This window comes from Cynocephalus volans, chromosome 4, assembly GCF_027409185.1.
Source record: "Cynocephalus volans isolate mCynVol1 chromosome 4, mCynVol1.pri, whole genome shotgun sequence".
Classification (NCBI taxonomy): domain Eukaryota; kingdom Metazoa; phylum Chordata; class Mammalia; order Dermoptera; family Cynocephalidae; genus Cynocephalus; species Cynocephalus volans.
In genome coordinates, this window is record NC_084463.1 from 125863210 (window position 1) to 125888426 (window position 25217).

Below are 25217 nucleotides of genomic sequence, written 5' to 3' on the forward strand. Positions count from 1 at the left end.
ATAACCACTTGCTTAAGACCCCTGATATGTGGGACTCTGCCTAAAAACAGGAAGAAGAGCCAATAGAAATGTTTGCTGCTTACCTACCCAAGAAGAGTATTTAAGGCTAGTTCTTCTTACATTTTAGGCTCAGAATTTGGAACACAAGTTCACCTGAAGCCTGCTGGCAATAAATTATCTGACTTTTCCTTCTCTCTGAGTAACTGTGTCTCATTGGTGACTCCTTCCTGTAACACACTAACTTCCATTATTTTTTCCCAAAAGCATTTCGTATTAAGACGGTATAAGACAGAACTTTCTACTGTTTCCCACCTATTAAGGATTACAGAAATAAGGGAACTGCACTGAAATAGCATAATACTTTATAGCTGTGACAGCCTCATGGTCATTGTTAATTTTCTCAATTGTTTATTGAACATATTCAATAAGTCCTCTTGGCTCAGTTTTCAAAGTACATTCATAATCTGGCCCACTGCCCACCACATTTACTCTGTACCTTGGTCCTGTCTGCCACCTTCTCTTGGTAGAATGGTGCAATAACTTCCTAACTGGTCTCCCTGCTCAAATTCTTTCCTCCTTATAGTCTATTTTCCACAAAGCAATTAAGGTAAGCTTTAATAAAAGGAAAATTCAATCTCTTCTCTGCTCCAATCCGTCTAGGGTTTCCCATTATATTTAAAACATAAACTTACTGTGGCCTTCAGAGACCTTACAGAATCTGGGTCTGGCCTCTCTAGGCCACTTCCTAGTGCTTCCTTCTACTTACAGTGCTGCGGCCAACTCCACCTCCTTGTTTATAATAAGCTTGTTCTTACCCCAAGGCCCTACTCTGAGATAAACCAGATTCATACCAGTTTCACTGTCTGTCCCCTAATCTTGATTTATTTTTCTTCATAACACTAACCATTATTTTGGTTCTCTTTCCACTGTATCAGCCTCCCTGCTTCAAGACATGAAATAATTTTCTTAAGTTTTGAGAACCCCAAATTCTGGGGTGGATGTCTTCTTGTTGTTCTGCTACTATCAAGCAGCAAGAGTTCTATTTGTCACAATCCAAATTATCCTCTTATCACCTCTTCCAGAAAGTTGTGTGTTTTTGTTTTTTGAAAGTCAATTTTTCTTCATTTTCCAACTGTCTAGATTTTAAGACACTATCAACTGTAATATGCATCATCAGATTAATGAGAGCTTTTAGGAAAAATGGGTTGTTATGTTAATTAAATACATGGACTGCTTACCACTTCTCATTTTCAGAAATGCTAAAATATGGGGGAAAGGCATCTTAAAAAGAGGAAATACGATACATATTTGGTATTGCAATTTAGTGTTATTGCTTAAACAATATATATTTTTTTAATTTGAGATTTATTTGATGCTTTGGGCATGTGTGAAAGAAATGTCTCATCACCACATGGGGTGGATGTCATACAAATAAGGATCTGTGTGCTCAGTAAGAACCAAAACACATTGTAAGGTTTTACTGGTATTTCAGAGGATCCCGCTAATGGAGAGGGGTTAGCTTTAGTAATCGAAATGCAATATGGTTCTCTTCGCTGTTGCTCGCAGATGCCGATCGGCATTAATATCAACTCGGAAAAGTTTTTAAAATTCTGCTACTTATGAAACAAACAACCTTCTGGCAAGAATAACAGAAAAAGGTCAGGGTGGGCGGTGGGGTGGAAAATACCACTTTACAGCCAAAATAAATAAACTATTTTATGTTTTCTTCATACTATAGTTTTCCATTCTTTGTCCTTAAGTTTATGCAGTTTTACAAAATTGCTTTCAGGAGGAAAAGCATATTTAAAATAAAATGTATGAAAATAGCATAAAAACATCTTTTTTATTTAATGTTACATTTTAAGCACTTCTACATGTTGCCAATCTGCAAAATTAGCAATTTAATGGATGCAAAATTTTCCCACATATAAGTATAATATTTATTCATCAATTTATTTACAAATTATTAAGAGCTTACAATGTGCTAAACAATGAACTAGTTATTGGAATGTGATAATGAACAAAACAGCCACAGTACTAATGGCACTTATGGTAAGAGGAGACAGATATAATCATCTGTCTGTCTCTCTCTCTGTATCTCATATATAAACACACACACATTTATATGCATATAAAACCATATATATGGTTAGTTATTTGTATGTATATATTTGTATAGACATATACACATTTACATATACATACACATGTATATATAGCATGTATATGTTATATATCTATGCTATAATTAAATCCAGGTGCTAATGTACATATAGCATATATGTTTTATATGTGGTGTGCTATTATTTGATGTCAGGTGCTGAAAAAGAAATAAAAAAGAATAAAGCCTTGCAAAAAGACAGAGAACTGTGGGAGATTCTACGTTAGAAAGTGGCCAAGGAGAGATTCTCTGATGAGATGACAAATGAACAAAACCATGACTGAAACGGATTGAGAAATCTTGGCAGAGAGAGGAGAAATTGCAAAAGCCTCACATTGAGAGCATACTTATCATCAAGGAGCTCAGCACAACTGGGTTGGCCGAGTTGTAAGAGATGGATGGGGAGTAGTAGTAAGGAACCCAGGAGGTCATGCTGTGGGTTATGGCTTCCCCTATAGCTGCAAAACTATTGAAGGGTTTGAATAGAGGTTTAACATGACTTCACCTAGATTTTATTTTTTATTTTTATTTATTTTTTTAAATTTTATTTTGTCGATATACAATGTGGTTGATTATTGCGGCCCATTAACGAAACTTCCCTCCCTCCTCCCTCTCCCCCCTCCCACCCAACAATGTCCTTTCTGTTTGCTTGTCATATAACTTCAAGGAATTGTAGTTGTTATGTCTTCCTCCCCACCCGGTGTGTGTGTGTGTGTGTGTGTGTGTGTGTGTGTGTGTGTGTGTGTGTGTGTGTGTGTGTGTGTGTGTGTGTGTGTGTGTGTGTGAATTTATTTATTTATTTTTAGCTCCCACCAATAAGTGAGAACATGTGGTATTTCTCCTTCTGTGCCTGACTTGTTTCACTTAATATAATTCTCTCAAGGTCCAAAAAGGCCCCTCTGGCTGCCATGTGGTAGGGGCATAAGACAGAAACAGGAGATCAGTCAGGAGACTCTAACAACTTCTTCTCGAGAGATGGCAGTGTCTTGGGCTAACAAGCTATAATCAGGTGTTGATAACGGTCAGCTTCAGCTTCTAGATATAATTTGAAGCTAGATTAGGCAGGATTTGCTGGGCATTTAGACTCATTTAGTCATTCAACAGACATTTATTGTACGTCAACTACATATCAGACCCTGTTCTAGATGTTAGTGATAAACAGTGAACAAAACAAAGACAATAAAAGTGAAAAACATAAAACAGCAGCAACAACAAAGCAAACAAACAAACAAACAAAAAACCCAAACCCTGGCTCACAAGTAAGTTAGTGAGGGAAACAAATACTAAATGAAGACAAATAAATAAAAACCTACTGCGGGTTAGATAGTGATATGTTGATATGTGCTAAAGAGTAAAGAAAGTGGGAAACAGGGAAAATGATTCCTCATGACAAGCCAACAGAATTGACTTAAGGAGCAGACATTGTTTATTAGAGAAAATCAGGAGTCAAGATCACTCCTAGGTTTTTTGGCCTGTGTAACTAGAAGAATGGAGTTGCTATTTATTAAGATGGCAATTGTTACTATGTTTTATTATGCATAGGCTTGGAGGAACATTTTTGTGAACATAGATTTTCTTTCTTTTAGATTATGAGGTTAGGATCAATCTCTAGTTGTGTTCTTGAAAAAAAATGACAAATTTTGTTCCAAAAGTTTTACTGGTTTATATTGGTACAGAGAAAGGGTGACTTCAACAGTTTCCCTAGCATCTTGATAGCAATTAGTATTTTTATTAAAAATGAAAGATGCAAAGAAATAATTTATGTACTGGCATGAAAAAGTCCCATTTATTTTTAATTCTTGGTCACAGAGGATATTAAACTGTATATAAAATAAATATGTTTTTACTAAATTCGTCTCACCTTTTATTACTTGTCTCTTTATAATCTTTATCTATTGAGATTTTAATATTTATCTCCATTGTTGTCCATTTCAACAATATTTACAGAGTTTTTGACCTTTTTTACTTAAAAAAATATATTAAGATTTTTTAGAACGCAGGTTCTTTTTTTCTTTTGTGAACATTCTGTTGCTTCAACATTTCCAAAATCATCTCTCCATAGAGCTGCTCAACAATCTATTTTCTCCCAGTCAGTGTTTCATAGTGGCTGGGAATGTAAGGTTTAGAGCCAGATTAGATGTGCTCTGATTCTGCCACACACCAAATGTGAGATTTCAGGTTATTGCTAAAATTTCGTCATTGGTAAATAGAGGATAGTAACTTTCATTTTTAAGGGCTTAATAACATAATACGTGAAAAATGGCACCCGTCTCATTGCCCAGGCTATAAATATTGATATTGTTGACTTCTGTCTTTCATATGCCACATCCAATTGCATTGTTATTTTCTCTTAAACATACAGCTTCAGTTTGACTATTTCTTAACTTCCCTATCACCTTAATCCAAACTATGTCCTCTCTCCCTGATTTTTGCAGTACCTCCTAACTAGTCATTATCTTTTCCTCCACCCTTTAGCCCCTTCAGCTTATTCTCTTCTCAGCAGCCAGACTGATTTTGTTAAAATTTAAGAGAAATGATGTCACTCTTCTGCTCAAATTCATCCAGTGGCTGTTTAACTCAATAAAAACCAAAACTTTTTAACAGCCTCAGGCCCTCTCTGATCCCTCCCTGCATTACCACTCTAGCATGAAATTGCATCTCTAGCCACATTAATCTTCTTGTCTATGAACAGACAAGGAAGGCACACTTGCACCTCTGGGCCTTTGCACGTGCTGTACCCCTCGCCCTCAGTGCCCTCCCACAGAGCACTTATCACCTTTGGCATCTTTGCTCCAACCGTACCCCAGAGAGGCCATACTTGATCACCTTGTTTAAAATTGCTAATTCCTTTTCTACCCTTTATATTCCTTTTCTCCCTCCTCTCTTTAGTTTTTCTTCATTAACCACATCACTTTCTAATACATGGGTTATATTTGTTCTTTTCTTAACTCCATCACTGTCAAGTTCTAGAGAATAGGGATTTTTGTCCATTGTGCTTTCTACTGTATCCCAGTTAGAATAGTCCCTGGTACACTGCAGAATTCAATGTATTTATTTAATGAATGAAGGGCTCCTGACACATAGTAATCATTAAATAATCATTAGCTGCTCATTTTTATAGAAACACTAGTCATAAGGAGTATTGTATACAAAGTTAGTGAGAAAAAAAGCAAGACTTTTTTTTTTTTTTTTTTTTTTTAAAAAAAAACTACCTTAAGGCCTTTTTGTATTCAGGAAATATGTTTATTAAACCAGTGTGAGTAATGATTTCTAGATTCTATGTAGAGCAGTCTTTTTATAAAATTGTAGAAGAAGGGTTACATTACTATGTTAGAAATTTGCAATTTTGTTCATAGCGAAAATAACCCGATAATTATACAACATATACATATCAAAACATCAGATTGTCCTCCATAAGTATGTTTAATTACTGTATCAATTAAACATGTTAAAGAAAGTTTTTATTAGATAAATACAGGAATCCTTCTGCATAATTGCAAGACAAATGACAATAAGAAATGTAAACATACTTGCATGCCCAACAATGAAACAAAATTTTAAATTGTATCATTCAGGATCAAAATTTTCCGTAATAACAATTGCATTTTTTTCTTTTCTTTACTTTAATTTTTTGGTAAATGCATCTTCTAAGGACCAAGCTGTGCTAGACTCTGTAGTAAATTAAAAAAACATATGATAGAGAGATAGACTGTAAACTCTAGAAAAATTTTGTCAAATTTCAGAAAAATTAAGGGAGACAAAAAAAAAAGGAAGAAGAGAAATGAAAGAGGAGAAAAAAGGCAGAAAACCGGAAAGCCCATAAATGTGATGGAATTTAGAGAAAAAAAAAAGAACAGTCCAAGTTGGGGCTGTATGGCAGTGTTTGGCAAATCTTTCAAAACAGAGTAAGCTCCAAGATGATGATATAAGGATGTTTGTGTTCCAGGAATATTTGTGTTACAGGAGTTAAAGCAAAAGAAAATAAAAGAAAAAAGTAAAACAAAACTAAACAGAAACTCTGCCCCCCAAATTAAATTGTGAGTGAAATAGTAATTTAAATGAGTGAAAATTTCTGTAGTTTAATTTCTTATATTCCATGAAATACATTAATTAATGTAAATTGTCATTTTATAGTTTGTAAACATTAAATTAGTAATTAAATACTTTTTGGAGGTTAGAGACTGCTTTGGGGTTTTTTTTTGAAAAACCTCTCTTACAGATGAAGAAAAAAAACTCAGGGGAAGGAAATTACATGGCAAGGAAGTGGCAGATTTGGGATGAGAAGTGACATCTGTGACCTACAGGCTAGTGAACACTCCCCATAGTATATTTAATTTATCTATTCCTGTAAAACCACATAAGGATTTATTTTTTGCTCTGTGCTATGAAAAGAAAGGAAAAAAAATGGAGAGGGAAAAAGGGGGAGACAATATGTAGTGGGAGAGGGCTGGGAAAGAGGGAAGGGAAGAGAAATAGAAACACTGTAGAGCTAGGGCTGGGGTCAGGAGCTCACAGACCACACAAGCCCGTTCACAAACCCTTTACACACAGATCTATGAGCTAGGTAACCAGCAAAAAAGTCCTTGGAGCCTTGGTTGAAGTAGGAATACCCTTTATTCAGCACACACAACACTATGAGCCAAGCAGTCCACAGAGAAACTCAGAAACTCAACTGCTACCAGCAAAGTCCAAAGAAAAACTGAGCAGCTGCCAGCAGAGTAAACATGCTCTATTTTTAGATGTGAGCTCTGCCAGCCAGCTTCTGCTTCACAAACTGCAGAACACACAATAGCAATAACTAAAAAGATACATTGGCACACATGTGCACTAACTCCACCCACACACAACTTGTTTACAAAGAATTAAGACTGTGCTGCTGGATCCCCCAACCAGAACTGAGCCGAAGGAGCCTGACTAAATTATCCTATTTTCCCCACAAACACTAAGCACCTTATTTATGTCCTACAAACTGGTAGTATTATGGTAGCTACTCGAACAAATTGACTTCAAAATTTTAGTTTCTCTCTTGCTTATGGCAAATTCATATTTTACACCTTTCATTTTCTTTTCTTTCATTTTTCCTCCAGTTTACATGTGTGACTCACTGCCTCACCTCTTCAGGTCTTTGCTTAAATGTTATTACTATTCTCTTTACTAAAATAACACACACACACACACACACACACACACACACACACACACACACCTGCCTTCAACACCAGCAATTTCCTTCCCACTGTATTTTTCTCCAATGCACAAACCATAAGATATACTTAATATTTTTCTTAATTTTTTAAAATTTGCTTTTCTTTTCCTGCTTGAATGTTCTGTGAAGACAAGTTTGTGTTTGCTGCTATATTTTTAACTCTTAAAATATATCTTACATATCATAGGTGTTTAATAAATAATTATTGAATAAATAAATGCAATTTACCTAAAACTAGGAGAGTCATTATACTATATTCACAAATATCATCTTTACAACAGATCCAGATGTGTTTCAATTTTAGATGCACCTCTTACTACTTTAGTGACTTTGGCATGTTACCTAATTTCCATATGCCTTATTATTAAATGCAGGTAAAAATCAAACCCATTTACTAGAGTTGTTAACCAGATGAAAGGAAAGAACACATGCAGAGTTTCTGGCTCATAGTTTGTAGTCATCAAATATTAACCATCAGTCAGTGTTAACTAATATTATTACATCTAGGTATAATCACTAAACGCTTAGAGCATTTTAACATAACTAGCTACTAACTGCATCCTCAGACATAATATAACCTGTACAATCTTAGTTCATACCACTGCTAAGAACATGATAACATGATACTATTAGCTGCTCATAACATGTTATAGCAGATTTTGAGGATTATTAATAAAATAAATTAATGCATGTGTTCTAAACAAAATTGTTTTTCTTCTCTACAATTAGCAATTGATGGAACTTTTGAAAGCAGTATGTTTAGTTGTTCATGTCAAAATTCATGTTTGATAGGTATCAACACATTCAGTAAAAAAAACTCTCTTAAAGACATTTTGATTTCATTGAAAAGCCTAAATATATAACAAAATTTGTATCACATAGAATATGAATTTTGTGAAGTGTGTCAATAGTTACTCGTCATACATCCACTGCAGAAAATTATATTAAGTGAAACGAGTCAGGCACAGAAAGAGAAATACCACATATTCTCACTTATTTGTGGGAGCTAAAAATAAATAAATACATAAACACACAAACAAATCAAGGGTTGGGGGAGAAGACAGAATAACCACAAATATTCCTTGAACTATTTAAGTCAAGTGAACAGACATGATGTTGGGGGGGGCAGAGGAAAGGGGGAAAGGGTAGGGTAAAGGGGCATAAAAATCAACTGCAATGTATATTGAGAAGTAAAACAGATAAATAAATAAACAAAAAAAAGATTTTCTATTTTATATTCTTATACACTTATTATAGCTTTTTCATTATTCACATGCATCTTTATATTTAATGGATATTATATTCTCTTATCCTTTTTCATTATTCCAATAATACCTACCATTTTTCAATGTTATCTCTCCTTTTTTGGCAGCTGTTTCAATCCTCTGATTTTTTTAATCTTTCTTATGACGTTTAATAGCATATCTTCTATGGCTTCTCAGACTTCTTACAACTCTCAGGCAAAATCACATTTATAAAATCTTACAACTTTTAAGAAAGCAAATTCTTAAAATCAATGCAGTTTTTTAATTAAGCAAATAAATGCTCAGTAATCTATTCAATTCTTATAAATATCTCTAACTTCATGTTCAAAACAGGTGATGTGTTTAATATTTTTATGGTTTTAATTTTATTTTCAAAAAGCTTAAGTACATTGTGGGGAAAATAGGATAATTTAGTCAGGCTTCCTTGGCTCATGTCTGGTTGGAGGTCGAGCAGCACATTTCTTGTAAAAAAGTTGTGTATCGGTGGAGTTAGTGCACATGTGCACCCATGTATCTTTTTAGTTATTGCTATTGTGTGTTCTTTAGTTTGTGAAGCAGAAGCTGGCCTGCAGAGCTCGCATCTAAAAATAGAGCATGTTTACTCTGCTGGAAGCTCCTCAGTTTTTCTTTGGATGTTGCCAGTAGCAGTTGAGTTTCTGAGTTTCTCTTTGTACTGCCTAGCTGTGCGTGAATAAAGAATATTAATAAAGACTATATTTGTGTGCTGGATAAAGGCTATTTCTTCTTCAACCAAGGCTCCAAGGACCTTTTTGCTGGTTACCTAGCCCATAGATCTGCATGTGAAGGGTTTGTGAACAGGCTTGAAGGGTCTGCGAGCTCCAGACCCAGCCCTAGCTCTACATACATGAAGTAGCTCAGATGCATTATTATGAAAGTCACTATCAGTGTCAGCATTAAAATAATAACAGGCAAGCTTTCATGTGATTACTTTTTGTGCTTATTTATTGGATGGATGGATTATGTGAAAATTATGCCACACACTTTTATGTATTTTCCAGTATATATGTTGACTAAACCTTTGGAGAGCATAAAAATAAAAATATTAGTACATTAAAAAAGGAGAAGAAAGATAAAATATTGATGTAACTTTCTTTTTTCTAGCCCTAGGAAAAGATAAGAATTACATGGATGATTCGGAACATGCTACTTATGACAGATCTCGTCTCATTGATGATATTATCAAAGATAAATCTGAATCCAAGATAAAATTGTCTAAGGTAATGTGAACTAAACTGTCAATAAATCATTTTCAGACCATAATTTTTAAAACCTTTTAATATTAGTCTACATGGTTGGTTTTATGCTGGAGAATATAAAAGAACAAACAAGTTAATATGTATCTTTAAAAACTCAAAATAAGTTACATGTAGACATAATATTTATATTATCAAACAGAATTTTAAAACATTTCATCTGAAATGTAAGATTATTCAGTATTATTCTCTTTAGGGATTTATTTCTTCATCTTTCATGCTTTTTGAAGGTCAGGATGGTTTAATGAGAACATAGATTTTAGTATCAAATTAACTGAGATTTGACTCCTGGTTTCACTATTTACTAATTGTAATAACTTGAACAGGTTAATTAAACTCACTGAGCCTTATTTCCTTATCCACAAAATTCAAATTGTGTTGTCTGCTTGACAAAATTCTTCAAAGACAAAATGAGATAACTATGTGAAAGTGTCTGGTGCATAGAAAAAGATGACTGTATGGCAGGTTTTTATAACAAATTGGATGTTGAGAATACCTCATTAAAATTATAGTTTACCAATGAATGAAAAATTGAACTTGAGTTCAGTTTAACAAACTCCTGGCTCCAGCGATCCCACCATCCCTCAAACAAAACGCTTTTGTGGACTCTTCAGAGTGTCTGAGTGTGTCCATCCGTCACCAAGTTCCAAATTGATGCAGCTTTTTTAATCATTACAAATGTAACTGATCCATACTCCCATTTTGATGCTTTCCAGTGCAACTCATGGCTCAGGCCATGCTCAGCTTTTATTTTGTTTGTTTGCTTGTTTGTTTGTTTGTTTCATGTTGATTAAAGTGGGAATACCTTTGTAAGAAGAAATTTGGATATTAAGTGCAGCTTAACACAAAGAACAGCTTAGGTTTCAATTGTCACTGCATGGCTAATAATCGCAACCTTGAATGTAACTTTATCTGTTATGTTTTATTTCATTTAGCTTGGATTAGTTTTGCAAATCCCTTTGTTAGTCATCACCACCGTGTTAGTGAAGAAATATGGCAGAGTTTAAATATTACTATCATAAATGAGACTGAACTTTAATAAATACGTGCAGGGATAATTGTGCTAAATTTCTTCATTTCTATTTGTTTGTGTTTTGTCAAAGGGATTCACTATTCTGTACCATTAATTCTTTGGTTACCTTTTCAAATTGGGGATTTATCTCCCTATATTTACTTTATCTGCCTCCTTGAGTCTGTCTGATTGACACAATGGATGTTTAGAGAGTCTCTACTGTCTATAAAACATTACTTCAAATGAACTGAGAGTAGGAGTTATAAGAGAAATTGAGATGTTGCTCCTCTAGGTACTGGTAGCACCAACTAGAAGACAAACACAATACACTTGAATAATTAGAAAATGAACAAGGACTAAATAAAGTCTTTATTATCTGCTTCTTTAGAAATTACCACATGCTACCAATGATATCCAGCATTTCACTTCTGCTTAATAGTATCCATTTCCCAAGTCTTGCTTTGACTAGACTTGAACTTCAGAATACTGAAGTTAAAAAGTTAGTTAAACCTGCATGTATATGATGGTTTTGACATTAAAAGAAGAAGGTGGTATGATGATGGTAACAGACCACTGTAATTCAATCCAAGAAATCCTAGACTAATGTCTTACTGAATATGCCTGATTTACATACCTTTCTACTATTACACTTCTACTGAAACTGTGGGACAATGTCATGAGTCGCTGGGTGACTTATTCTTCTGGCTACTATTAAAATATGGATTAGTTCTTCTAGCTTCTTCAAGCTATGTCCATTTTTATCCATTTCATACGTTAGGGTGTAGCATAAATTCCATTTGAACAAGGGGTTCCATTACAGTCACAAAAAAATGTTTAAAAGCCATTTAGCTATGCGACTAGCAAAGCTTATTGACAAGTGAAGGGCAAAATAATCTGCTTAGAAAATGTTCTTTGTGGACATTTGTCACAGAAAGCCTCAAAAAAGCCATGATTTAAATTTCTATTGTTTGGGCTAATATCTGGACACCGTGTGCTTTACAAATTTGTATGCTTTCCTGTCTTATTACACCCACCATTAAATTATATGTATTTATATGTGCGTGTATGTGTATATATATATGTTAGGATATACATATTTTTAAAGTTGTGTCATAAAATTGACAATCTTTATTCATTTGTGGCCTACGAAATAGCAACTCTCATTTGGTTCAAATAAACATATGTCTATAATATGCAATTATGTGGCTGAGGATCTGTGCTTCATAGCCTAATCATTCACTTGTGATAATTGTATTGGTTACAGTCTGCACTGAGCATATTATGCTCTATAACTGATATTTTATTTATCCACAAAAGTTACTTAATTGCAAAGGGACCATTTTAGAAATGACAAAGGAAGTGTATAAAGAGTCAACAGGAAGGGAGCCCAAACTCAAAGAGGGAAAATAAGTCTTAACGTTAACTACATAGTGGGTAATGACAATTATTGGATTACAGGAAACAAATAGAGCTTTCTGACAAAGCTTGCCATGTCCTCTGTACCAGCTGAGACCTTGGATTCGGAAAGTTTACAGGGAGCATCTACAGTTAATCTAAGTTAGAAGAAACAAACAAATGAAGCAGAATCTATGGCTTTTGTAATGGGCATTAACGAGGTGTTTGCTCGTGCCACTGTCACTTGGGATGTCAAAATTAACTACAGATGTTGCCAATAACGAGACTGGTAATATAAATCTATTTTCCAAATTATAGTGACTTCTTGGAAAGGATGTTGGGTATCAAGTCAGACAGGAAAGAGGTTATGGACCAGGAAAATCTTGACATGAATATTTTAGCAGTTCATTAAATTTAGATCACAAGGCCATTCAACTTGACTTTGTCAACTGGCATTGGCAGATGGTGTTCATCTTTAACTCAACAGGTAATAGAAGTGGTTTTCTGTAAGACCAGATACATTGGTCATATGATGGAGAAGGTCAGAAGGAAATGGCCTTCTGCAACGTACTTTTCATGTGGGCGTCAGTGACTACTCATTTGCATGAATAGCTCTTTGCCTCCAAATCATGTACAGGGCTTGATATTCTGAATTTGCTACTGCATATATTTTTCCAGAAACTGAGAGATTGAAATGACTTAAACTACAAGATGAATGACTAAATTTGGCCCTAAGTGGCTGCTTGAATTGACAAGATTATACATGAAATGAAATTCTGAGATGATATGCTTTATTTGCATTTTTGAAATAGTTTCTAAAGAACATACTAATATTATCCTAACATTAGGACCTGAAGTAATCCTTTTTTGATGTTTAATAATATCAATGCTTAATAATAAATTGTATCACAAAAATTTAGTTTTTATATAAAATATGAAGCACACAGAAAATATCTTCATTTATAATCTTTTTGGCCAGTGTTTTAAATTTATCTTCTTGCCTAATATTAAGAATTCTTTTTCAGCAGACCAAAGGATCCTGGTCCTGTCTTCAGAGACTTTCTGATGCTGAGAGGGGAATTATCCTCCCTGCAATCATAACAGGCATCTCCCTTCCTTGTACCTCTTAATTACTTACCTTGACCTTAAGAAACCTTTCCTAGTAAATGATGAGGACTTCTTCTACATTAGCTGATTGCTAGTTTAGATCTTCCAGAAGATTTAGTATTAGATTTTCTATGGATTGCTTAAACCCAAATGTGTATGCGTATATGTGTGATATAATAAAGGATAACATTTCAAATCAGTAAAGAAATTTTGATCTTTCAAAAAATGTGCAAATGTTCTCACAACAATAACTGGTCAATTATTTGGAACGGGTTAAAATATTTTGAGATGCCTACCTTAGTTCTTACACCAAATGAATTACTGAAGAGCTGAAGAGTTAATTAACTCAAAATGAATATATTAAAAACAAAACAACACAAAAAATTAGCATTTTTTACACCACAGAATAGAAAAAAATGGCCTTTATAAATAGCCTTTCTAAACCAAAGATAAAATTAATCATGAAAAGTTTGATAGACTTAGCTATTTAGATACTAAATATTTCAGTGTCAAAATTATGATAAAATGACAAGAAGATAAACTTAAGATGTGATGAGCTGATATACTGAAATTTACAAAAAAAAAGGACTAAATTGATCTGTTTGCAATTTGCTCTTGTATCGGCAAACAACTAAGTAAAAATAGATAGGGAGTTTGTAGAAATTTACTATTACCAAACCTCAGCAAAAGCAGTCAGAAGGCAAAAGCCGATTCCTCGGGATTACATAAATAATCAGAGGACTAAACATTTTTAAATGAATTTACTACAGTATGGGAACTCCCCTTGCCAATCAGAAAACCAAACAAACAAAAAACCCCAGCCCCGTCCCCACCTCCACAAGAGCTCCTGCAGCTGCCAATAGCTGTGTGTAGAGCTAAATATGTCTGGAGCAGAAGGCTGAGAAATAAGACATGGAAATAGCTTAAATGTGAGAGTAGAATGAGGCGAGCAGTGGATTTGTTGGGGTGGGTATCTTTAGTTCCATGAAATGCTGTATATATAAAAAAGTGTCTGTTTGTTAATGAAGTCTTATTTCATAAGCAATACAAGGAAACAAAACAAGATGCCAAAGTTGTTTTCTCTTTACTGACACTAATGTCTTGGCAACTAGATACATAGGAAACTTCCCAAACAAGCAATTTATTGGTTTCCCCATGAGCGCTTAAGAGTTCACCTTAGGAGTTGTATCTTCTAAGCCTCCCTGGAGGACATTACCTCTAAAATGAGAGTGGCTATAACTTGTTTGCAGAAATTTTATGTACGTTTATGGGATGCAAAAGTAAATTCAATAAATTAATGTGTGAGCATATCAGTTAAATGATGCAGACAATTGTTCTACTTGATATTTATTTATTCAATCAATGATAGGCTCACATCAAACCACTTCTCTAACTGCTTAGACATGAAGGCAGCCAGAGGAGTCAGATCAGAAATGATGTTATTTGAGTATATTAAAAGTCAAATCTACCTCATTAATCTTCCACCTTCAAGCCCTCCAGGTTGTGTGTGTAGAAGAGGGAACACTGGGTTGGGAGTTGCAGCATTAATAACAATGATAATATTAAATAATTACAACAGTTAACATTTAGTAAGGACCTTTCAGGGATTTTGTTGATGACTTCTATTCTTTTATCCTCATAACAACTCTAAACTGTAGGGTCTATTTTTACCCCCATTACACAGGTGAGGAAATGGAGGATCTGATGCGTAAGTAACTTTTCTGTTGTCATACAGCTGGTAAACAGCAGGCAGGGATTATACGCAGGCCCCAGCATTGTCAAGCATGGTACTACACTGTACATAATTCAGGTATGCGCAAGGGGCTATAGAAACCACAAGACCAGTATCAGGTAGTTAGGGAACATGTACACACTACTGGGAAATGATCATATAAGTTAGGGACCACAAATACTGTGCTTTCCTTAATGTTTTACACCAATGAAGAAAATACAAGAGAATTGAGGTTCCTGAGCTAAGATCCTGATAAACTATAAAATACACTTTTCCTTCCTTGCTGTTTATAGTGCTTCATCTCCACAGGTCTTCTTTTTGTCACGTCCCGCTAAATGAGTAAATGAAAATATGAATATTCTGAGCATTATCACTGTTCTCAACAGAGAAGAAAATGTCAACAAAATAAAGCACTGTTTGGTTTATTAAAAAATTTATGAGAATTGTGGATTTATTAGTAGTAGTATTAATTGTTTCATTGTTGTGGTTGACTTCTTGCAAAATGCAAATCAGGATTCCAGATAAGCATTCCAGTCCTGGAAACCTGTATGATTTTATAAATCCTTTTGTGCCATAGGTATTTTGTGCCAAAGGTATTTTAAACACAGGGATTACAGTAATATACCATTTGTTACTTACGGGTTTGAAACTATTGTGTGAAGTTAAATTTTCTGTTTCATGAGCCTACTGGAAAATCAATGTTTAAGCATGCTGATTAATTCAAGGACATTATCTATTAGGTGGCTACTGCTTAGTTTCAGTGCCTTGTCAGTCTCAATTACAAGCTGCCCTGTGGAGGCTTTCTTAGAAATAAATGTAATCCTTTGTTGCATTTCATCATATGGAAGTTAACAAGAGGTAGGCAAAAGTGTTCACTTTTATTTGTTTATTTATTTTTAGTTAACAGTTCATTCTGTTGCTCTCCAATTATAGTCGTATCATTTTATGCAACTCAAAGCTAATATAATGCATTAAGTTTAATACACATGCAGGATTTTTCAGGATCCACAAAGATTTCAATTGTACCTTTCTCCAGTGAACAAGAAAATGAGGCAATTTCCTTTAAAAAGCCAAAAAATATATATAGAGAAAATCCTCTAGAATTCCACTCAACTATCATAAAAGTATTATTACCTGGTTCACCAGTCAGAAAGTTGTGTCTGCCAGACCAATATCACTCAACTGAAACATACTTCCCACCTTTTGTGTTAATTTCCCCAACACATTCAAATAACATATTCAATAATAGATTATTAAAAATAAAATCTTCGAAATGTCACTGACGTTATATGACTAAATGTCAGTTAGGTGAATCATACAGACACGCTTAACCAATGACACATAAGGGCAGCCCCCTACTTCACCCTATAACCACCCCCTAAAAATAAATTAATAAAAAGCAATACAGAAGTTCTTATAAAAAGATGAGTTGTCCTTAAAAAGAAAAATCGTTATTCAGACACAGGCATTTAAAGAGTTGTCTAAAAACCCTCCAGTCAAATGCTTTGTGCAGCATTCAATATGTAACACTCTAGCTAATGGAAAAAAGCAGGCGGTGGAGGGAGAACTTTCAGTTGTCATGCTGAAGAGTTCTTTAAAGAAGATTGTCATTTGAGACTCTGTTGTCAGCAATGAAGGATTCCAAATGCAGCTGAACCCAGAATCCTGACTGTGGTATGTTTAAAAGTGCATCAATCTAGGGATTTTATATTTATTTTCTGTTTTGTCAAACATACATAGAGAAGCCAATTAAGAATATATTAATTTTAGAATCGGGAATGATGTATGTTATTTCGAAATACTGGAAATATATTTTTTAAAATAAGAAATAGTGTGATCAAATATGTTATTTTTTAAGCATCAATATTTATCTTGCATGCAAAATAAATGCCACTTTTCTGAAGTTTAGACTGCTTTTAAATGTATTTGGTTATTGATTTCATTGAAATAGTTATTCACAAATTCTACTCTAAAATAGTTTTTAATTCTAAAATATATAAAATATAATTATTTGTAAAAACGTTTTTGAAATGTTTTAAGAAATTACTTTTATATGATATTTTTATCAATTAATTTACATCAAAGTAGAAAGTATGAGGGAAAAATCTAAATTTAAAGAAGCATATCTCATAGCATTAAATGTTTAACAAGTGACAGGTAAGAAATTCATTGTAGTGTAAGCTGGGAAACAAAATGTTTTCAACTTGCTGTCTTTATTTTCTCATGGTTTTAAAGATGATAAGAAGCTTAGTTTTGTCTTAGTCTCTGTTTTCATTTCTTTGTTTAAAAATATCAAATGCTTCCATTTGGAGATCAGAGTTTCAATTTTTGCATCTACGTTCAAGGTTAGATCACTTAAAATTGATAATTATTGATAAGGAAATAAGTGTTAAGAAAAGTACATAAAAGATTACTTATATAGTATTTAAAATATAAAAATCAGTGAGCAGGAAAGGTATACTCAAATGTATTCTCTGTAGATTACTTCTACTAAGGGGATATTTAAAGCTTACATAATTAAAAAATTTTTTCATTGACAGTCCTATAGAATACCACAGTCTATGCTCCATCATTATACTACTGAGAAAGACTTGACTTTGGGTCTTCATTAGATAAACCAGAGAATCTATGATTTTGAGTAAATAAAAATGGGTGGAGAGAAAATAATACAAAATAGTCTAACAAAGAGCACGTAGCACAATGCCTGGTATCATGGAAATTTAATCAATAGTTTGTTTCCCTCTTACCTTAGCTCCTTTCTACTTTTCTATAGAGTATTTACACTTGCTTCATAGTTTTTATTCATTCCATGGATGCATGTTTTATTACATGATATTCAGAGACACACTCTATCCAGTTATGCACGTCAGGTAACTCAGGTGTTTGGGATCCAATCTGAAGTCTCATTCTCATTGATTAATTTTCTATCTTCTTTGTAACCCCATGATGCTGTGTGCTCAGTGAATCAGCTCTAGTTCACGAGCAGCAATGTGAAAAACTATTGATTCCTCTTTAAGGTAACTAAAATCACTATGGGAAAAATTCACCTCAAAGGCAAATTGCCTGATAAAACATGTAGATCAATTCATTCTTGCACTGTCTTGAGAGAAATAAGAAATGCAATTTTTCCATATTTATACTTAATTTTAACTAAATGAATATTCAGCTATCAGTATAAAAGTAGCTTCACATTTGAGGTCTCTTTTCAAGAGCAAAGTATACTTGATATCCATAAGAAATATGTATATTTCGCTGTCCTAAAAGCAAACTTACAAGCAGACCTATCACTAATTGTTAGATTAAAATATAAAAGAAAATTCTCATTGGACATTTCTTTCTCAGTAAAATGAGATTATATTTAGTGATATTTAAGGTCCAAATCTCACATTCTAAGAAATTTTGGCTGCATCAAGTTTTAAACAAAATGTTTGTGCTTCCTTTTCTAAACAGAAACCTTGTAACAGTGGTTGTCAAACCAGTGAATATCAGAGTTACCTGTAGGGCTTGTTAAAAATAGATGATTAGGTGCCACCCCCAGAGCTTCTGATAACAATAGTTCCAGCTGATGCCTGAGAGTCTGCATTTTAACAAGTTCCCAGGTGATGCTGATGCTGTTGATACACATTTGAGAACCACTGCCTTAGATCTCCCCTTAACGTCTCTAGTATTCTCTGTATTTTGAGAACCCACCGTGTACCAGACTTTATACTAAGTCTGGGTATGCATTGATAAGAAAAACAGGTAAAATCCCTATGTTTAAGCTTGTAGTACAGTGAAGGAGACAGAACATGGGGGAAGTAAGCCAACACTCTGTAAGTTGTCATAAGTGGGTGCAGGGTAGTGGAAGGGAAGCTACTCGGGTACTCAGGGAAGCAACCTCTCAGAAGGTGCAGTGTTAAAGGCAAGAACTGAAAGGTGAGAAGTCATCCAAGGGAAGAGAGGGAGAAAGAGGCATTCAAGGCAGAAGAGTGACCTCTGTGAAGTTACTGGGATGAGAAAAAGCTTGATGTGTTTGACAGAGTGACATGTGGCCTGTGTGGCAGGAACACAGAGATTGAGTACCAGTATGGTCCAAGATAAGAACAGAGAGAGGGGGTAAGCTGAGCCAATATTATATGGGCCAAGGATGAGGAGTTTGGATTTTATTCCAAGTTTAAAGAGTTTTCATCAGATTTGTGTTTTCATGAGATCACTCTGCACCTGAGGGTGGAAGAACAGTGGTGGAAGTGGGGATGATATTACTGCAGTCCTGCTGAAAAGTGAGGGTTATTGGCCAAGAAAGGCTGCAGGTGAGGTGAATACAACAGTTTCCAACATCAAAAGGTAGAAACCGCTTAACATCTAAGCACAGAGGTGGAGGTTACTTGATGACATGGAAACAGGTCAAGGAAGAGAAAAAAAGTGATTTAGAAAGCAGAGTTATAACTCTGTGTGTGTGTGTCTGTGTGTGTGTGTGTCTGTGTGTGTGTGTGTGTGTGAGAGAGAGAGAGAGAGAGAGAGTTGGTGACAGAAAAAGAGAGACTTGTAATAGTAGTGGGAGCATGAGTAATTTTTTAATTCCCTTTATTTTCTGTTGTGCAGTTAAGAAAGTGTATATTACAGTCAGCCCTCATATGCTTGGGTTCTGCATCTTCAGATTCAAGCAACCACGGATCAAAAATATTTGAGAAATAAAATGGATGGTTTTGTTTGTATGAAACATGTACAGTTTTTTTTTATTCTTTTCATTGTTTCCTAAACAATACGGTATAACTATTTACAGAACATTTATGTTGTATTAAACATTGTAAGTATAGTCAGGTGCCACGGGGTGACATTTTGGTTAACAAGGGACCGCATATATGATGGCAGTCCCATAAAATTATAATGGCTATACCGTATAGCCTAGATGTGTAGTAGTTTATCCTATCTAGGTTTGTGTAAGTACACTCTAGGATTTTCCCACAGTGACAAAATTACCCAACATATTTGTTAGAGGTTATCCTTGCCATTAAGTGACACATGACTGTAATTTAGAGATGATTTCAAGTACACGGGAGGATTGTGTGGGTTATACGCAAATACTATGCCATTTTATAAAAGGGAGTTGAGCATCCGTGGATTTTGGTATCCAAGAGGGGTCCTGGAACCAATCCTCCATGGATACCAAAAGATGGACTGTATTACAAATCTAAATTTAAATATTTCATTGAAAAAAAAATCTGACTTTGAGAGGACAAGCACAAGTTGAATTATTAATTGATTCATTTGTGCATGTGTGTATGTGTGCACACACGCGTGCATGCCAGGCACTGTACAAAGTTCAGTGGATACAAAATGAATGAAACATGGTTCCTCTCCTCAAAAAGTTTGCAGCTTATTGGGGACAATGATAATGGGGGCTTTAGCAGAAGGTTCTCAAATTTTAGAATGCAAGTTTATTTATCCTTTGTATCATTTAATAGTCCTTCCAGGTACCAATGGCTCCTATCACAACCAACACTTGCCTACATTTGCCCGTATCCATGCCCAAGTGCCTTTCTTTGCATATGGAGTTTCCTCTACCTAAGAATGCTCACTCCTCCCTCTATTTATCTTTTAGGACTCAGGTCACATATTACTCTGGATGAAGGTGTTTTCTCTTCCTCAGGACAGTCACTTCATCTCTGCTCTCATAGCAGTTTTATCCCCCTCCCCCCTACCCCCCATAGCACAATGCACTCCAAATTGTAATTACTTGTCCTCCTATTTGTCTCCCTGACTAAGTTACTCTTGCTTAAAGGAGGGGGACTGTGGATTATTTTTCTTTGTAACTACCTCAGTACCTTTGATAGAGACTGACTCATAACAGGAACTTCAGGATAAGTTAGTTTCAATGAACTACCGAAAGTGAATATCAGGATAACACTGCAACTTCAGGTGGAATTGAGTTAGCGTGGCCTTCAAGAGTAAAGGGTACAGTTTGTGGAGAAGAAGAAAATCAAACTTGCCTTAAAAAGTAGGTATAAGTTTTTGACTAATTTTACTTCTAGGAACTGATATTAATAAAATGATTGGAGAGGTTAATGGAGATGTATGAACAAGGACATAAGAATAATTTAGCAAAAGAAGATTAACTATTCCTCAGCTAGAGGTAGATAAATGATATAACCATAAAACTAAATAGTGTTTAGCTGGTGCAATAAGACATGGACAATCTGTACCCACTAGCCTCAAGTGGGCTGAAGGCACAAAAATAAATAAATGGAGTGTAAAGTTGTGGCATCCCCCACCCCTGGGAAACACTGTATTAAGGGCAGTAAGACCTAGTTGTGGGATTCACTGGCCCAGCAGATCTATTATACATGAGCTGCTGAGACCACTAAGCCTCAGAAACTCCTTTCTGAAAAGCAAGAAAAAGGTTGGAGAGCCCCAGTATCATATATCCTTGATCTCTTGTGTACTCTTTGCAATGAAACAGGATGATAATAACCAATTGGTCTAACCGAGAACATGCTGTTTTATGGCCTAACTCAGGTGAAATTAGATAAAACTTTATGTACTGATATAGAGAAAATGGCGGACTTTTTCTGTTTTACCCAAGCATCACTTCCTTGACTGGCTTTCTTTCCACACCCAAAGCAAGCCAATCAGAATCCTCCATCATCTTGGCTACAATGACAGATCCAGTGATGGCAAGTTTCCCAAGCTAAATTTCACTCTGGGATGTTCTCCCACAAGTTATGTAGGGAAAGATGCTTTCTCCTCCCCCCCTGCCCCCCAGCTATAGTAAAACACATTATTTTTAGCAGTGTTAAAGCAAGATAAGCAGGAGACCATTAGCCTGGGGTTGTTTCTGTACCTGGAACTCTTATGCAAGCAAATCAACGTTTAACTTGAAGGCATTTTTTGTAACTGACTTAAACAAACAAACAAATAAAGAAACAAAAATCTAGCCTCAATCAGTCAGAAACAGCCAACCAGCTGATTGGTTATAACTAGGGACCTCCCATAGCACGGTGCACAAATGACTAGCTGTAGCCAATCAGGTCATTCCTTTGCCTCCTTGTTCATCCTGTGAAAGCCTGATGTCCATGCTGTTGGAGCAGAGTTCTCTGAACCTCTTCCAGTCTTGAAGAAACCACTCAATCCATGAATCGTTCTTTGATTAAATAAACTCTGTCATATTTATTTATTTTTTTAATTTTATTTTAAAAGTAGAAGGGAATGAGATAGAAAAAGACAAACCAAACAAACAAAAAACAGAATTAATAGATGGAGATAGAGAAGAGATGTAATAGTAAAGAATACTGATAACTGCATATGGATCTCCAGAACCAGCTATTCTTAAAGCTAATTAGCTCTGCACTTTTTAGGGGTAGAGAGCTGAAAAATTTTTACTGTATTTACATAAAAATTATTTTATGGTTAGGGAGAAGCTGTGGTTTTACTCGTTCGAACTTTCTGTCATTTGGAACTGAGAGTCTTAATTAATATAGATATCAACAGTATATTCTTGAATAAGAACAGATTTTTATAACAGTATGTATAAAAATGTGTGTGTATTTGTGTTATATATTGCATGCCATATATCGTATATAATATGTATGCATACACACATAAAGTTAAATCTATATTTGGGGGAAGGGAGAGGAGAGAATGAGAGAAAGAGAACTCTGAACTTGTAAAAGCAGTTATCGCTGAACTGTTATCTCTATCTGCACTTTCACTTTTTCTTTATTTTGCATCAATCATGCATTGTTGGGAAACAAAAGCAGAGCTGGGAAAATTAAAAATGGAGTTGAAAATGCCATTGTTAGGAGCAGAGGAAAGGATTTGGATGACTGGAGGAATAGCACAAGCAGAGGTACAGAGTTTGGACTATACCATGTGTGTGCAGGAGCCAAAGCAAGAGACACACCTGGCTGTAGCCCATAGCATGGGGGGGAACAGGCTGTAGAAAGAGTACATTTATGAGGACAGGATGGATTTATATAACAAGTCTTATTCAGGAGCTTCTATTGCATCATACCCATAAACAAAAATGTCTGTGACATTCTTCAAACTTACAAAGCACTTTCAACACTGAGCTGGATTAAAGAATCAGACAACTGAAAAGTTTCTGGGGGTACTAAAACATTATTGAAACAAATTGAAGCTATGTTGCCAGTAACTCGGGTTCCATATTTAATTCCTCACATAAATGACAAAATATACTTTTCAGTTTACGCAATAAACATCTTAGTTTGATTCTTAAGGACAAATGTGACATTGGAGGATCTTTGTTTAGGAAGCACAAAATGTCAAGTTGTTGGTCTATTTACATTCTCGATAGTAGTAGTAAGTAGAAATAAATATTAAAAATAATAAGTAATTCTATAATTGAGCAGTACTATGTGCAAAAGAGTATACAGTTCTTTACATAATAAGCATATACAAAATAGACATAATTCTTATCATTTGTTTATAAACATAAATCTCTCAATATAAAATAATAGTTAAGAACTTGGTCTTTGGACTTAGGACACATGTGCTGGCACTTAACATGCTGTGTGATATTAGAAAATTTGTTTAAGTTCCCAGCGCCTCAGATTTCTTTTCTATAAGATGTGGTGGGCAAGTGGTGGCAGGAAATGATACCTACCTCACTGGGTATTTGTGAGGAATCAGTGAAATAGTGTATATTTTAAAAACATAGAATAGTATTGGCATATAGCAATTGCTTCATAAAAAAAGTATTTATGTTATTACAGGTGAAAAAATTATGGATTTGAGAGATTGAGTAATGTCCAAGAACACACAGTCACAGTAGGTGGCAAAGCTGACCTTACCCACAGGTTGTCTGATTCTGTGTGAGAAAGGGAGTGAGGTTGGTATAAGGGAAAGGAGAGATCAGAAGGCAGATGCTTAGGAGTTTAAGGAGGGAAGAAATGGAAGAAAGAGGAAAAGAGGGAGGGAGAGAGAAAGAGAGAAAGACCGAGAAAAAAATAGATGATCTGGGAGAAGAGATTAGTCTAACACAATGTGTGATGTGCAACCTTTCCTCATTTTCCTCTACAGCATAGATGGCAAATTCTACTTCATTTACTAATGCTCCCCACAAGTGGGATCTGGGGTAGGGAAATAAGATGATGAGGGGAAGTTCATAAATGCTATGTTATATGTTTAAAACCTAAGACAAAAATATCTAGGATATTGAATACTAGAAAGCTAGTTTTGCCCTGCATTGCTATATACATGGTGAAGTATGTTTAAAGGGACTTGATTATGTCTAACTTGGACCCTACTGATAAAATTTATCTTCAGGTATTAAATGGAGATTGAAAGTAGAAGATGAAATGAGGCACCTGATAAAAATGGGCTATCTGAAACTGAGAAAGCAAAGAGAAGGAAGAATGTCTATGAGCAACATAGGTATCTGTCGTTGCTTTGAAAAATTTCAAAGACAAGCAAAACCTAAAAAATATATAAAAAAGATCAGCCCCCTCATGACCTATTTAATACGTGCACAATTTTCTCCATCTGCTAAGTGTTTCTTGGATCATGTGGAACATAATGTAGATTATGCTTGTGATTTGGGATTAATTTTGCAGGATACTTACAAATTGAACCCTTTACTTTTAACTTCCCACTTACAAGTAAGTTGAATGCATATAATTTATATATGTGTTTAAGGAAATATCCTACTTAAAAATAATGTGACTTTAGATTTTTTCATATTTGTATATAAGGAAAATTCATATATGTATATAATTGAGTTCCACTTGTATTTATTCTATTTCTTAAAATATATTTAACATTGTCCTTTTGGGTTTTTTTGGCAGCTGGTTGGTACAGGGATCAAACCCTGGACCTTGGTGTTGTCAGCACGACACTCTAGCCAATTGAGCTAACTGGCCAGCCCCAACATTGTCTTTTTAAAAGAAGCATCTGTGTATCAATAAAGCAAATATTCTTTAGGAAATTTATTTATTTTAAAAAAATCACGAGGGCAAGTAAATAGCTAGAAAAGGATATTTTTAGGATTTCCAAACAGAGGCTGCTGGACTGACATTATCTATAGCTGTGTTTATGTATTTTTGTATGGGTGATCTCACTGCATTAGAA

General features: G+C 34.8%; 1 protein-coding gene across 2 annotated transcripts in view; it reads left to right on the forward strand.

Moving 5' to 3' along the window:
- Nucleotides 1-25217, forward strand: part of ANO3 (anoctamin 3) — a 409115-nt gene that overhangs the window by 236463 nt on the left and 147435 nt on the right. For both annotated transcript variants that reach the window (XM_063094283.1, XM_063094284.1), the window contains one exon: nucleotides 9755-9870. In XM_063094283.1, the coding sequence (XP_062950353.1) occupies nucleotides 9755-9870 (116 nt within the window). The remainder of the gene's footprint in view (nucleotides 1-9754; nucleotides 9871-25217) is intronic.